Consider the following 14,996-nt stretch of genomic DNA (forward strand, 5'->3'; position numbering starts at 1 on the left):
CACGGCCTCTAACGCCCCCCCGTTCATCAGGGACACTGCATGAAAAGTGAGATTTTCGTCATTTTCGGAAATCTCCCTAATTTCCGACAATTTCCGACAATTTGCAACCCGCGCACGTCGCGTTTGTCTGTGCCACAAATTGTCGGAAACGAACCATGATGTATGCGGAGAGCTGGCGGAGGTGCGAATGGCCCGAATTAGCATATGAATGCAGCGAAACCGCGGGTGCCCGAGCCGAGCGGGCTTGAATATCCTTACTCCTTATTGGATGAAACCACAACTTACTAACAAATAAAATCACTCGTAATTGGCAGCAAAACCACACCTGGGCAGACCAGCCTTGAGTTTCCTTGTTCATGATTGGATGAAACCACAACTTTCAATCACTCGTGATTGGTTGGCAGATCTGTCGCTATTGGTCACCCGCCTCATTTTATTTATATATTCATATTATGCTGTATATTCATTTCATGGTTATCCTATGTAGGCTACTACCATATTATCAGGATACCAACCAGGACATCAATGAATTTATAGAGAAAATGAACATTTGCCACATGTTTATGCAAAGAAAGAGCTTTATTAACAACACACAAACAACAACTACATACAAAGTGAGGATCTGCCCACACTTGGGTAACGGCGGTTTAAAAACTACAGCTCAGTAAACTGTCCGTTTGCCTCCTCGGGGTTGTAGACCGTCACTGGCGCCGTGTTTTCCGAGGCAGGTCTGTTGTGCAGGCGGCTTGTGTGTGCGGGGCGACCGTACAATCCACCCCGAGACCCCGCCAACAACGCCGTCCCCTCCGTCCGACGTGAGCTCCACGGTGGCGGAGTTCCAGAGTTCCACCTCGTCATCAGCCAGCACACTTTGTCTCGATTCCAGCAGCTGTAAAAACAACAATGAATCAGTACTGTGCGATGCGTACGGACACAACACATCGATCAATGCACCTGAAACAAGTCAGCAAATAAACTCTGACCCTCTTTCTTCTCGCTCGACTCCGCGCTGAATCCTTCGCAATGAGTGTTCCGGCTGAACCTGAAGCTCCTGCGTCCCGTCTCACAATACGTCTCACAGGCGGCTGGAAAACAATTAAATGAGTGTGGTATGAATAAAACAAATCAAACGCAAGTCACAGTAACATTTAACAAGGAAGGATAAACAGTAAACAGTGTCACTTACACACAATGACGTCGTCTAAATCTGGACTTTTCCCGGAGGAAATACGAGGTCACCGCCTCATTATGAGGCGAGATTAGTCTGTGAAAACAAAATGTACAGTTATGATCGGTATCCATCCTATGGTATCCATACGTATATATTCCCTTATAGCGCAGAATGAAAGCATCTTCTTTAAATCTTACCCTTGCTCCGGTTCGTAGCGCCTGTAGTTCGTCTCGGCGTTGTGAAGACGGCGCACCGCTTCCTGTAAACGACACGGCAAAGAAAATACACTTTAATAAAGCTGTTTCTGCTCACTTGTAAGGCTACTAGGCTACTCTTAGCTTAGCTTGAGGCTACGCTACTTTTAGCTTAGCTTGCAGTCATCGAACGTATTCTTACCGCTATCGTGGGATTGTGCGCCCGTCTCCTCTTCTTTGAGTCGGTTCCTCTCCTCCATGGACAGAAACCTGAGAGTCCCGAACGCTCCAGTGGAGCGAGCCGCTTGTTGATATCGGCGGTTTGTTGTTGGAGTTGACGAGACGATCCACTGAGAGCATTCAGCAGCTTCTTCTCGTCTGTCTGCGGACTGGCCGAAAGTTGGTGACCGCGGAGAGGAATTGAAGGCGAGTTGAACGCGAGACGTCGTCCAGCCATTATTCACGAAGCAGCAAAAACCAAACAAAGGAACTGGAGATACAGTTCTTCTGAATATAGTAACACACACGTGTCTGTTTGTATGCTCGTCTTGCAAGTACTGCTGTCTGAGTCATGCCTATGACCTCACACTATGACCTCACACGTGAGGTCATAGGCGAGGAGTCTAAGGGTCCTCCAATCACATACGAGGTTATTGTTATACGGAAGGACCAGTATTTTAGGAAGACAAATGGTTGGGACTTTGAAACAGCTGATATGCTTTATGTAAAGCAGTGTTTTGGTGTCAGCGGAACGACTTTCCCTAGAAAACTGTACAGTGGTGCCTCTTTCTCCATTCCACCAGACAATCTTGAGTCTGACATACATGTAATGTTGACAATGTATCATCAGATGTACCCTTGTGTCACTGAGGTTGAATGTTTTGCCATGACATGTAAACGAGTAACATATATGAATGTAACTTACTCAATCGATAGATGCAGAGCATAAAGGTCAGCATATGTTCATGCTAAGTGGTGTGGAAACACTAACAGTTTTGAGGAACCCGTCCAGGTGAAACCGGTCGAGTCCAGAAGAGTGCGGTGAGTGAAAGGGGGGAATACAGGCTCCAGCTGGTGGAGAGAGGGACTGACAGAGTTAAAGAAGAGACGGGTGGGGCCCAGCGGGTGGGGCAGGCGAGTGACGGAGTGAATGAAGGGACAGGTGAAGCCCAGCAGGTGGGACAGGCAAGCCAGGGAGTGGACAATGGGGCGGGTGGGGCCCAGCAGGCGGGGCAGGCGAGTGACGGAGTGAATGAAGGGGTGAGTGGGGCCCAGCAGGTGGGGCAGGTGAGTGACGGAGTGAATGAAGGGGTGAGTGGGGCCCAGCAGGTGGGGTAGGTGAGTGACGGAGTGAATGAAGGGGTGAGTGGGGCCCAGCAGGTGGGGCAGGCGAGTGATGGAGTGAATGAAGGGACGAGTGGGGCCCAACAGGTGGGGCAGGCGAGTGACTTGAGTAAATGAGAAATCAGACGGGGTCCAGCTTGCGGGTCAAGGGGGTGGAGGGATGGCAAGAGGAGCCGGGAACGGGTTTGGGGACTTACGTTAAAGGGACACTGTCTACAGATAGCGACATGGACATGGAGGGAGAAGATGTTAAAAGTCCCCCGCCTGAAGAGGAAGATGGAGAACAGTGGGGGCTCTCAGGCCAAGAAGGGGTCAGGGAACAGAGGGACAGACGGAGGTGGAGCAGCAGGAGCGGAGTCTTCTGCGGACAGCGTCTCCTCTGGCGGGATGGCCACCAATTGGTACAGCGTGGAAAGGGTGAAACTTTTCCTGAAGACCACCAAGAACATGAAGGCGATAAAGCTGGAGGACTACTTTCCAGATATAGAGATATTTGGTCGTACTGCTCGGGAGGGTGCAAGCAAACAAGGTAGTTCCTGATACACACAGCAGGAGGTCTTCCGGCTGCGAAAGATCGTCCAGAGGATCAATAATGGCAACGAGAGGGCTGCTGGGGACTGAGTAGAGTACCGGCAGAGGTGAGGAGCCAGTGACCAGAGGAACTACCGGTTCGTTGGCGGCGTGGGCGGCCTCGGTGTGCGTCCACGGCCTCTGGTGTGGACTGGCTGAAAGGAGATTTTGTCTTCAGTCATTTTTGTTTGTGTTTGTTTTTATAAGAAAATTAAGGTTTTTCAAAAATCAAATCTCTCTCTCTCTCTCACCTGCCTGGGGGGCACTAACACCACCAGGAGGCCTAATAGCAGAAATAAAAAGGTCTGTAGTGGACTTCTTCTGGTCCGGCCATCACTGGGTTTGTGCAGCAGCTCTCTACCTACCCGTGGCGGAGCGAGGACAGGGTCTCATTGATATACAGTCAAGAATCACATCTTTCAGACTCCGGACTGCACAGAAGCCGCTATATGCCTGTGGCCCTAGCTGGTTGGACACTGCTCGACTGCTGTTGAGGAGAGCCGGACGGTTGGGATACGATAAGCAGCTTTTTCTTCAACAGTCTGAGGGAGTGGACTTGGCCGGGCTGACGCCATTCTCCGTTCTGCAGGCATGGCACGTTTTCAGCATCTCACGCGAAGCTGATGAGACTCTGGGCGTGTGACTGTTGGAGGAGCCCTTGTTCTTCAACAGCTTCAGTCTGCAAGCATGCGAACGGGACTGAGAGAAGCAGGCTGCACCAAATTGGGACACTTGGTGAAGACGGCTTCAACAGCAACAGCCATGGTCGCATTCAGGCAGAACGCCAACATCACGTCTGCTAGGTTGACCAACAAGTTAGTGGAGGAGGTCTGCGATGCGCTGCCACATCACCTGAGAGCAGCCGCAGAAAACTGTGCTCTGGCTGACCAATGGGATGAAGAGAGTGAGTAAGCCCCCCCACCTTGCTCATTGCCCCAGCTGTGGGGGACTGGCAGGGAGGAGGAAGTAAACTGCTGACATTCACAACCTCTCGCCTGGACACCTTTTAGGCGACAGGGAGGAACAGGATCTATGAAATGTGCGTGAAGGTTGTGAACTTGCGCTCTCTCGAGGTGTTGAAGGAGTCGAGGTAGACCAAGTACTTTGGCCTAGGCTCTTCCCCGAAGGGCAGCTGGAGGTGCTTGTATAAACCGCCCATTGAGAAACGGACAGCAGACCTCCAGTGGAGGATTGTGCACGGTGCTATAGCCACAAACCGATACCGGGCACATCGGGGAGGAGTGTGAATTTTGCCATCAGACTGAGACCCTGGAACACTTGTTTGTTCAGTGTTCCCGGCTCTCAGTTCTCTTTGAACTTTTGAAGGGATGGTTTCAGTGCCTTGGAGAGGGTTTTTCTTTTGCCTTATTTATTTTCGTTCCAAAATATTGTAAAAATGAAAAAGCTTCCCACACAATGGTGAACTTTGTCTGGTTCTGCCATATTAGCCATCTGGCTGACACGGAAGAACAGGGCGAGGGGTGCTGGTAGTGAGGACCTGGTGAAGGTCCTGAAGGGCCTCCTGAAAGCCCAAATCAAGGTGGAGCATGCCTATTATCAGACTGTGGAAGACGTAAAGACTTTCAGGGACAGATGAACTACTTGGAGCATTTTATGCTCAGTAGGTGTTGGTGCAAAGCTGGTGATGAACCTTTGAATGCAGATGTTTGTGACGGTTTACTCTCTTTTGTTTTTGCTTGTTGGACTAGTATGTTTATTGTTTTTTTTATGTTTTAGAGTGTGTTCTGGTTTCATTGTAAAAGTGGAATAAAGGATTCTTTAAACCTTAAACTGTTTTTTTCAAAGAACTGGATCCACTAGGCAGACTGAACTTCAGTAAGTTTATTTTAACACACAGGTTGATACTGGGGAGGCTGGATGCTGGAGCTCCAGACGGGAACTGGCGAGGCAGGGAGAAGAGCTGGTCAAGGCGGAGGAGCAGGACACAGTTAAATTAAGTTAATTCCTGGACAGCAGTACCAATAGTTAAGCAACGAAATACTAATCGAAAGAACAGCAGCCGGGAAGCACATTACCTCAAGAGTAACTGACGTACTGGAAGATCAGACCGGGCTTAAATACTGGAGGCGAGTAGAGGAAAGAATCAAGAAGATCAGCAGCAGGTGGCAGGAATTGTTTGAAGATCTCAACTAGACCAGCTGACAATCAGGAGGGGGAGGGGAAAAAACTCAAAAGACAGACAGACCCAACAGAAACCTCTCTCTCTCTCTCTCTTTTCTTGTACCTTTTGGTGTGGGTGTGTGTGTGTGTGTGTGTGTGTGTGTGTGTGTGTGTGTGTGTGTGTGTGTGTGTGTGTGTGTGTGTGTGCGCGTGTGTGCGTGTGTGTGTGTGTGTCAACCTCCTCTGCAATCTCCATCTGATTAACGCAGAACAGAGAGAATGTCGGGTCCACTCCAGGTCAGTCATTAGGATAAGGGTGTGTTTGTCTCTCTGAAGAGGGCTGATGCCTGAGAGAATTATTGCTTGTAATAATAACTTTGTGTTTGTGACAGTGATTACTGAAAATGTCCTCATGACTTTGGGATTCTCAATGATAAAATGTCTATAATTCACTGACAAAATTAGATGTTGATCAACTGACTCTTCAATTGACTATATAATTGGGTAATAGACTGACTGAATGATTGACTGCCTGGAATTACTTTTTAATTGACCGACTTACTAACACGCTGAGTGAGTTACTGGCTTAGAAACTGACCCATTGACCACAGTCACTATCTGGTAACCTTCCACAAAGTACAACATAACATTTTCACGAGGTCGGTTTTGGGGTCAGGGGTGCACATCTGGAAACTTCAGGAACGATTCCTAATACCTGAAAATGAGATAATATTTTTGCATTTTGCAAATGTTCCCTCATCTAACAGTTGAGTTGTTTTTAAATGGGTCTACGGTTGATGTTGAATAAAGGTCTGTGGTTAGCTCAAGCTCAAGATATTTTAATTATTTCTGTAAGACGTGTAATATGAAAACACATCAAATTGCAGGAGAACATACTCACAGCAACAACAGACCATATGCTATTTGGAGTGCTATCAGCAAATACAGACATTACCAAAGGCGGGAATCTGTTATCTGTCGGGTCGGGGTTACAGTTACTCTTCTTCAAACAGGGTTTTCTTCTGCTGAAAAGCGCTTTGGTGTAAAAAACACTTTCAGTTTGTGTACAGTTCATGACGATTCTGCAGCTGTTAGATCTGTTTCTCATCCCAAACTGTGATTTTGCTGACAGTTCCTAGGAAAACTGTATGCTTTCATAACAGCTGGAATTGTCAATAACAATTGAGACAATTCCTGATGTTAAAACTGCATTCTGTTCAACATATTAACATACATGTGAATGAGAAACCCTTCTTATCCCGGTGTAGTTCTGCTAATGTAGATGTATGTAAATGTAGTCGATAGATGTAAAAGTGTTTGCTGGTTACAAACAAGTGATCATGAAGAGAGACGACAGATGATACACATTGCAAATTATATTTTAAAGTGCTTGTTTCAGTTTGTGCTTTTGTTCATATTCAGAAGAGATAAATCCTGAGCTGGAACATTACCGACGGACGGCAGACAGACAGTCTGCTGGCAATAAAATTAGAGGTATTCTCTCTTACTATAACATTGTTAAATAATACAATAGGCTCTGTTTTCACCTAATGGAAGACAACGAGGTTCATGGGAGTGTAAATGACGGTTTTCTTGATGAATGCGAGGTTGACACTATGTATGGAAATCTGATACATTAACCTACAATACTGAACTTTTATAAAGACGCGGATTTCCACCACTTCACATATAATACTGTATAACACTGTTAAATTGGGGTAGTCTGCTGTTATCATTAATTAATGGCATCTGGTGTTAATTTCGACCTTGATAGTTTTACAGGCAAGGGGTGAACATTTAACTATGTGGTACAATTATTATGAAATACTGTCCAGCCACCGTAAATTTATAGTAACTTTTTACAGTGATGACAATGAGGCAAAGTGAGGCCCGTCCTGTGTGATGAGAAGTGAAAACAAAGTGAAAGGAAGCAGAAATGAGATTTAAAGATCTTGATCAGTTTCCTTCTGATAAAAGCAATGGAAAGTGAGAGGAGGCAGTGAAGGCTTTGAGGAGTTTGATCATTATCCGTCATCGCCGAATTCTTCTCCTTCACCGAATCAGACGCTTGATGCTCTGATTAATTATGTTTAAATGAGTCCTCCTGCATGTCAATCACTGTACTTCACGACCACCCCCCCGTCACTTCTGTCACTGATTCACCGCTCACACGCGCACCTCTCTGTGAAGATTATACCTCACCGAGGAGGTTGGGGGTGGGGAGGGGTCTCTTGTCTCTAGTGCCTCTAGTGTCCTTGATGAGCAGGACCCAGCAGCATCTTTCCTTCACTGAGCCCCTACGTGTGGGAACAGAAGGCGGACGTAGATTGTGGATGTAGAGGAGGATGAGGAGAAGGATTTCATTTTACTTCCTCCCTCTCCCCTTTTTTATAATAGGATTTTTTTTTCAGCTCTTTAGCGGAATCCAGTCAGACTTCAAAAGGAGTGGGGGGCAGCACAGCTTATCGACTGGTGTGTGTGTGTGTGTGTGTGTGTGTCTGTGTGTACAAGGTTCAGGATTCAGTTCAAGTTCAAGTGCTCTACATGCATGAATGAGAAAAACTGAACTGTCTGCAGCTTCAGAAAATCTCGCCCAGGCTTGTGATCGCCAGGAAGCGAAAGCTGGGCTCACTGTCTGCCTGATCGGGCCAGAGACACGGCGCAGATGTACCGGGTGGGTGAACCAGCTGTCGACCGCCAAGAACGAGCTCCTCCACACAACTCGCCCCAAAACTTAAGTCGTCTTTTCAAAAGGCGAAGGTGGGATTGAGGAGGATTTATTGGCCGGAGAGCGAGTGTAATATTTGTAAGATTACTGTGTCTCCCATGTGAGTGGGTTGTACTCAGTGTGTGTGTATGTGACCTCCTACACACTTCTACCAGCGCGCTGACTCCACTGGGTTAACCTGTTAACCTGTGCTTCAATCCGCCCGCTGTCCCACCTGCTGAGCAATGAGAAGTTTCTTATGTTGTTGTAAAACTTTTCTTTTTGCCGACGTGCTGCTCAGCAAGTGAGCTGCTGTGTGCGTTTCGTCAGTCAGTCAGTCAGTCAGTCAGTCAGTCAGCTGCTGAGCTGAATCAGAAGCCTGCTGATCCATTCCTCCTCTCTAAAGCCCGTGAAGCAAACGTGTGTGTTTGACTTCATGACTCGGATGCTTCAGTGGCCTGTGCGGTGGATTTAAGTGGTACAGTTTTTTCTGAGGCTCAAAGTTGCTTTTAATTGATTGGTATGTCATACTGGTGCCTCTGTATGAACTATATGAGTAAATGAGAATGCCATCATCATTTCTAGTCATTCTTAACCGTTAATGATATCCGTGGGGTGGAAAGGAGGCAAATCAAGCAGATCCACAGCGAACTAACAGCTGAGACCTCAGCGACACACAGAGCGGATTCCTCCACCAGCTATGAGCGCCCCCCTGTTATAATGGTTGGGGAAACATTATCGCTTTTGTCCTCAGGAGAACAATATCAACACAAAATGAACGTTCTTCACAGTTGTTTTTGTCAGCTAGAGTAAGTAAAATATTTGTATTTATTTGTTCTGCATTTGGCACTTTTCTGTTCTTCCGGTCTCTGCGCTAAGCTTCACCTACAGACATCCTTCCCCATGCGACTTCACTCCTCTGCTGTTGGGGTTTCACTCCGAATCAGCAGCACTGTTTCTAAACGATCAGGCGTTTTCAAGGTGATTGTACAAGCTTACCCACACACACACACACACACACACACGGTTGGTGTACGTGCACAAGGGGCACCTTTGTGACGAGGCGACTATAATTGGATTCCACGGTCGCCCCGGCGCTGAGAATTGATTGGCGACGGAGAGAGAAACTGAAGGATGAATGTGTTGCTGTGTGTTGATGGGGTCAGAAACCTTTTTGCACGTGCATGCAGACACACACACGCACACACCCACACACAGTGATGAATAGAGGCCCAACTGACACTTGTGCACACATACTCACAGGTTACAGGCAGGAGTAATGTTATTCCATTACCACAAACCAGGGCCTTATTAATATTATTACAGGTTGTAGCCATCCACACACGTAGGCCTGTCGCGATATGCAATATATTGACGTGTCACACAATATATGAAAATTATATTCATCTCGTCACCAACATTTTAGTCAATCGCGCTTTCCTCTTGTCTGCTTTCATTCCCGAAAGCGGAGGCGGGGCTTAGGCAGCGCCTCCACACACGCAGAGCGGACACCGACAGGGGAAGGGAAGGCCTGAACCCACGTGTTATGAAGTGTTATTTTTCGTGACATCTACAGACAATTAGGATAAACAAGTCCAAATGGACCGGTCGATTGTCAGCGGGACCGGGCCTCCCCCGTCGCTCTATTTTTTTCACATTCCGATTCGAATGTCTAAATTTCTGACGAATAAAACGTGCTTTGTTCTTTGAAAGAGCGTACTTGTATTATATTGTCATTATGTTATCGGTGGCTGAAAATGGCAAATATAGCGTTTATCGCAAATAATGTTAGTGCAATAATCACACAACACAAATTTGATATTGTGACAGCTCTACACACACAGAAACACAATCGAAACCCACAAACACTTTTAGTGACCAAAAGGGATCCATTCTTTCGCTTTAAAATCCATATTGATTTCTGGCATTATAGCGGAGAATTGTGTGTTATTAATTATTAGGACACACACACATTCAACTTGCGTGCACAGCACTTCTAATGGCCTGAAGCTGCTCATTACATATTTACAAACTGTCTCCCATGTTTTTCATTCTCTGTTCCGTTATCTCCGTTTGTCTCTCTCTCTTACACGCACACACACACACACACACACACACACAGGTTTAATATGAAATGACATGTGAAATCACTCTTTTCATTCACACTTGGATTGTGAAAGACAAAAATCCCTCTTTGTCTAAATGATTAAATCATTTGTGGCTGTGGGCCATTTGGTTGTACTCATGAGGATCTACTTTTGCAAACTGACTTGTAGAGGACTTTTCAGGACGTTTTGTGCAGACCTCACAATGATGTGAGATGTAAATTATTACATATTATACGCCTCCAGCATGGTTTTGCCCTTGTCAGCTTGGTTAGGTTTTGATAAAACTACTTGGGTAGGTTCAGGAAACTGTTGTGGTTTTAGTTAAAATAAGTACACTTGTGGCCTGGTTATGCACACTCTAACCTACGTAATCACTGCTATGTTCTTAATAGTCAATGTTGACTTTCGGTTTCTTGTGTAACAGTGTTGCTCTCCGAACTGATTGTACTTTATTTTTACTGACCACATCCCATTTACTTTTCTTTTTTCCATCCATCCCAATGACCACATACAGCGTCATGTGTAGATCAGGGGTGCCCAATAGGTCCATTGCCAAGGCAGTGCCGGTAGATCGCCTGCCATTGGAAAAAGAAATCACGCCAGAGTTAACATGCATTCACGGTCGGAAAACTTGCTAGTGCCGATTAGCATCCTTGCTTACTCACAGACACGTTTCATTTCATTCAAAAGCCACCCAGACGGACTCCCATCAGGGCAAGACATCGAGTAAAGCGTTGACAAAGAATGGGTGGAACGGATCCCTCACACAGATGAGTTCTTTAATATTGATTTGTTTTGGGCTTTGTTTTACAGCATGCAGTGTTTTTGTGCTGTTTGGTCACGGCTACTACACGCTGGCCCGACTAGCCCTCCTTAACCAGACCATGCATTCATGTTTACAGGAGGTAATAACTAAAGTGCTAAGTACTTGCAAAGTAGAAGTATTCATAGTTCACTAGTTCTTCTTCTTACTGCAGCAGCCGGAGGAGTGGCCTCCTGCTGATCAGTGAACAGATTACAAGTTTTAGGACACCTCTGCCTCGGCTTCACTTGAAAGAAGAATTAAGAAAAGTAATTACGGCTGTTTTTCCAGGTTTGCTGAAATAATCTATGTTGTGCGTCTATTGTGTCAGTGCGACTTTATCCGCCCCGTGATCCTCCTCACAGTGGTTCCATGAATTAGTTCAGATAAGGTTGGTAGAAAAAAGGTTAAAAATCATGTTCACCTCCTGAAGCTTCTCTCTGCAGTGCTGACATTCAAACACAGTCAGAAACGCACACTACAAACTACATTTTGTGTGTTTATGTGTGTGAGCGACTGATATGCAGGCTGAACAAAGCTGCACTGCTACAGAGAGGAGGAGGAGGAGGAGGAGAGTCATCTCAAGCTTATCTCAGCGCAGAGCGATGCACCTGCCGCGGTCGCCAGGTTGCAGGGAGAGTTTCCACGTTGAAGTGATGTTGAGATGGAGTGGATTTTAGGGAGTACATCGGAAACGAATCTCGTAGCCATGTGAAGCTCTTCACACGTGAAATGGTTCGGTCTGATGCAGGCCACAGGATGGCCTGGGAGGCCCGTGGAGGCCCGTGGAGGCCGATGTTGACAGGATATGTAACGGGTACAGAGGTTGATGTAGAACGGGGACGGCTGTCCCATTGGTCATGTTCTATTTAAGGGGAACGGAGTGGACAGGGACATTTCCGAGGCTCAGTTTCTGTGGAGCATGTGTGGAGCACGCTGTGCCTAGACAAGGTTGCCAGTTTCGAATGATCTTAATCCATTGAAAAGGTTGTGCTATGAGCGGGCGGATATAAGTCACCAGGTTGCTTATGAACAGCTGGTGTTATGAGCCTGTTATGGCGGCTTTGCCAGCTTTAAGATAATCCGAGTTTTCAAGGTGTAATCATGTAAGGGTGATTGATCTTGCTGCTGCTCAATGCAAACGTACAACAATTGCAAATCTCCCTGTAGAGACTTTATGTGTTGTTAATCATATGCCGTTATCCTTCTTTATCTCACTTTTGTTTGTCCTGACTTTAGGGCTCACCGTGTATTTTAAGTAAGTTCCAAGCTTTGCATCACCTCACCAACAACGGCTACACCAGAAGTCACCTTTGTGTGTCTGGTGTGTCTTCATGAACGGTTCTCTTGGTGAGGAAATGAAAGATACACGTGTGCCTTGTCCTTCTGTTAAGGATATGTTATTGGTATCCAAACAGCAGAGTATTTAAAGAAATGCGTATTTAGACAATTCATGCTACAAATTGTCGTCTGTCCGAAGCAGATTACACAATTATGTTAATCATTTAACCATATTTCCTTTTGTCCTTTGGTACTCTTGGTCTCTTTCAATTATCTCTCTCTCCTCAGGTTTTTGTGCCCTTTACACTTCTTTCCGAAAGTACATACACCATCTTGTATGTCCATTTAAAGAAATGACCAGTGTGGAGACGGGCTATGAGCATCTGGACTACACAGATGTGGTTTTATGTGGACGATGTCCTGAGGCTGATATTTTGGATGGACTGATTGCTAAACAGTTTGCTGTACACTTCTTTTGGTGAAGGAGAGCGCTTGCCTTCTTTGCCAACTCAATCAAAAGAAAAGAGATTGCTGTTTGAGTGGTCACATGACTGTGGGTCACCTGGGTGAACTTGTGTTGTTTTGAGGCCCCAGGAGCGTATCTGTCTCTAGAGGGAAGGTTTTGCTGAGTATTTGCCATTTGGGATTGATGGACATTGTTTTATCTAAAAGGTAAGGTGTGGCAAAGACAAGTTGTTGTCAGAGAGACACTGGGATCATTCACGTGTTTCAGGAGTTAATGATTCAGCGCCTGAGAGAAAGTTCAGGACAGGTCAGGTTTGTCAATATGTTGTTGTGAAGCCTCACAATGTCTCAGTATCTGTTTCTTAGGTTTTGTTAATTATTTGTGACAACCGTTGCAAAGATGGCTTTAATTGAATTAAATTTAAGGAGATGCTTAAGAGACACGTGCGTGCGTGTGCATAGCCTAATAAAAGCCTGAGCTCATTTAGTGTTGGGGAGGACAGGCTCATCTGTCACGGTGTGGGGTTATTTTATGCTTTATGTTGTATTTCCTGCCTCTCGTGTATCTGGGTGAGCTTCACTCTCTCCCCCGGTGTCTTTTTTTCCCTCACTTGGATTTTTTGCTTGCCCTTAACTTTTGTCCAATCACCTGCACTTTCTTAGGGTATTTAAGCTGCAGCTACTCTCAATTTGTCGACTGCATTCTCATGAGGACGCATTTGTCCACCACATACGTCACTTCAGGATCCGGAACATTTATTAGCTAAATTTGTTGGACATATAAGGAATTTCACATAGCGGGTGATGCGTAGCGTTGGACAGACATTGGACAACAAGACAAAACGTAAAAGTACAATAAATAAAACATATTTCAATTAACAAACAAAAAGTAAGTTATATGTAAGTCGCTTTGGAAAAAAGCATCAGCTAAATGACCTGTAATGTAATGTAATGTAATATATGATATTATAAAATATAATGGAATATGAAATAAAAAATGTTTAAAAAATAAAGGGTTAGGGCAACTATACTGTAAGTGTATGTGAACGTGTTCAAGTGTATTTAAATATGGAGTATGAAGGGAGTGACCGGTAGGAAAAGGGATGTCAGAGTCAGTCAGTGGGGGACCGGGCTGCTGACGGGAAGAAACTGTTCGTGTGGCGGGAGGTCTTGGTCCTGATGGACCTCAGCCTCCTGCCAGATGGAAGGGGCACAAACTGTTTTTGTCCGGGGTGAGAGGGGTCGGCAACAATTTATCTTGCTCGCTTTGGGCTCCTTGAAGCGAACAAGTCCCGGAGGGACGGCAGATTGCAGCCGATCACCCTCTCTGCAGAGCGGATGACATGCTGCAGACTCCCCTAAACGATGGCTGTGTAGAGGTGCACCAACTTTGTCTTTGGTAGGTTGAATTTCTTCAGTAGCCTCAGAAAGTTTATCCTTCCTAGTGATGGAGCTGTGATGGAACTTAAGGTCCAGTAAAACGGAAGGACTCCACACACACAGGGTGGGGGATGGTGGGGCTGCGTTCTTCCCATCAGTCCAATGAGGGTGGTGTCATCCACAAACTTCAGGAGCTTGACGGACTGGTGACTGGAGGTGCAGCTGTTGGTGTACAGGGAGAAGAGCAGACAGAAGAGAACGCAGCCTCAGGGGGGAACCGGCTGCAACTCGGCTGTCCCATTCCGTTGGCCTCCCCGAACGTGGCTCAGAGACACAGTCCTCCGGGCGCCGATTTGGAGGACACATCGGATCTGTCCTTTGCGGACCAGAATATATCCCTTCATGCAGTGCGGGCCAACAGCGATTTAATTTATTCAGGACGGAGGCAGACAAGCCCGCGGCAGGAGAAGCGAGAATTCACTAAGCTAAGTAACAGAATTCCCTTAAATGTCTACCAATAGAAATGTCATTATATAATATATAACATCACATCTTTGTTTCACATCTTAGTTCATAATAATCGTATTATAAAAATATAAAAGTTACGTGACGTTGGTAGTCCATGTGAGTGACGTGAGAACTAACTGCACTAACTGTTCAACTTTTGAAGGTTGACCAATAATATCTTACTGAAGTTGTGACAGTTTTATAGATAAAGTATACTTCATATTATGAACAGAAATTAATCAAAGTGAACTCAAGTAAACATGTTATGAATCTGAAATATCACTTTCTAAGTCAGTAGCGTTGCAAACATTGAGAATAAATATGTTATAATCACACCACAAAACAT

At 45.7% G+C, this 14,996-nt stretch overlaps 2 protein-coding genes across 5 annotated transcripts in view; one reads left to right on the forward strand and one right to left on the reverse strand.

Moving 5' to 3' along the window:
* Positions 1-14,996, forward strand: part of LOC120833097 (leucine-rich repeat and fibronectin type III domain-containing protein 1-like protein) — a 278,724-nt gene that overhangs the window by 115,100 nt on the left and 148,628 nt on the right. The window lies entirely within an intron of this gene.
* LOC144388913 (uncharacterized) lies at positions 561-1,946 on the reverse strand. Of its 3 annotated transcripts, XR_013453173.1 has the most exons (5): positions 1,568-1,946; positions 1,369-1,430; positions 1,187-1,264; positions 984-1,085; positions 561-889 (listed from the first exon to the last, which is right to left on the reverse strand). XR_013453173.1 is itself a non-coding variant. In XM_078091971.1 (4 exons), exons 1-4 carry the CDS (start codon positions 1,820-1,822, stop codon positions 1,076-1,078), a joined length of 405 nt encoding a protein of 134 aa, XP_077948097.1. In that variant the 5' UTR covers positions 1,823-1,946; the 3' UTR covers positions 561-1,075. The 3 variants fall into 3 exon arrangements, 1 of the variants encoding a protein (XP_077948097.1); XM_078091971.1 differs by having other exon boundaries at positions 561-1,085; XR_013453182.1 differs by lacking the exons at positions 1,369-1,430; positions 1,568-1,946 and having other exon boundaries at positions 1,187-1,311.

The sequence above is a fragment of the Gasterosteus aculeatus genome, chromosome 1 (assembly GCF_964276395.1).
Source record: "Gasterosteus aculeatus chromosome 1, fGasAcu3.hap1.1, whole genome shotgun sequence".
Classification (NCBI taxonomy): Eukaryota; Metazoa; Chordata; class Actinopteri; order Perciformes; family Gasterosteidae; genus Gasterosteus; species Gasterosteus aculeatus.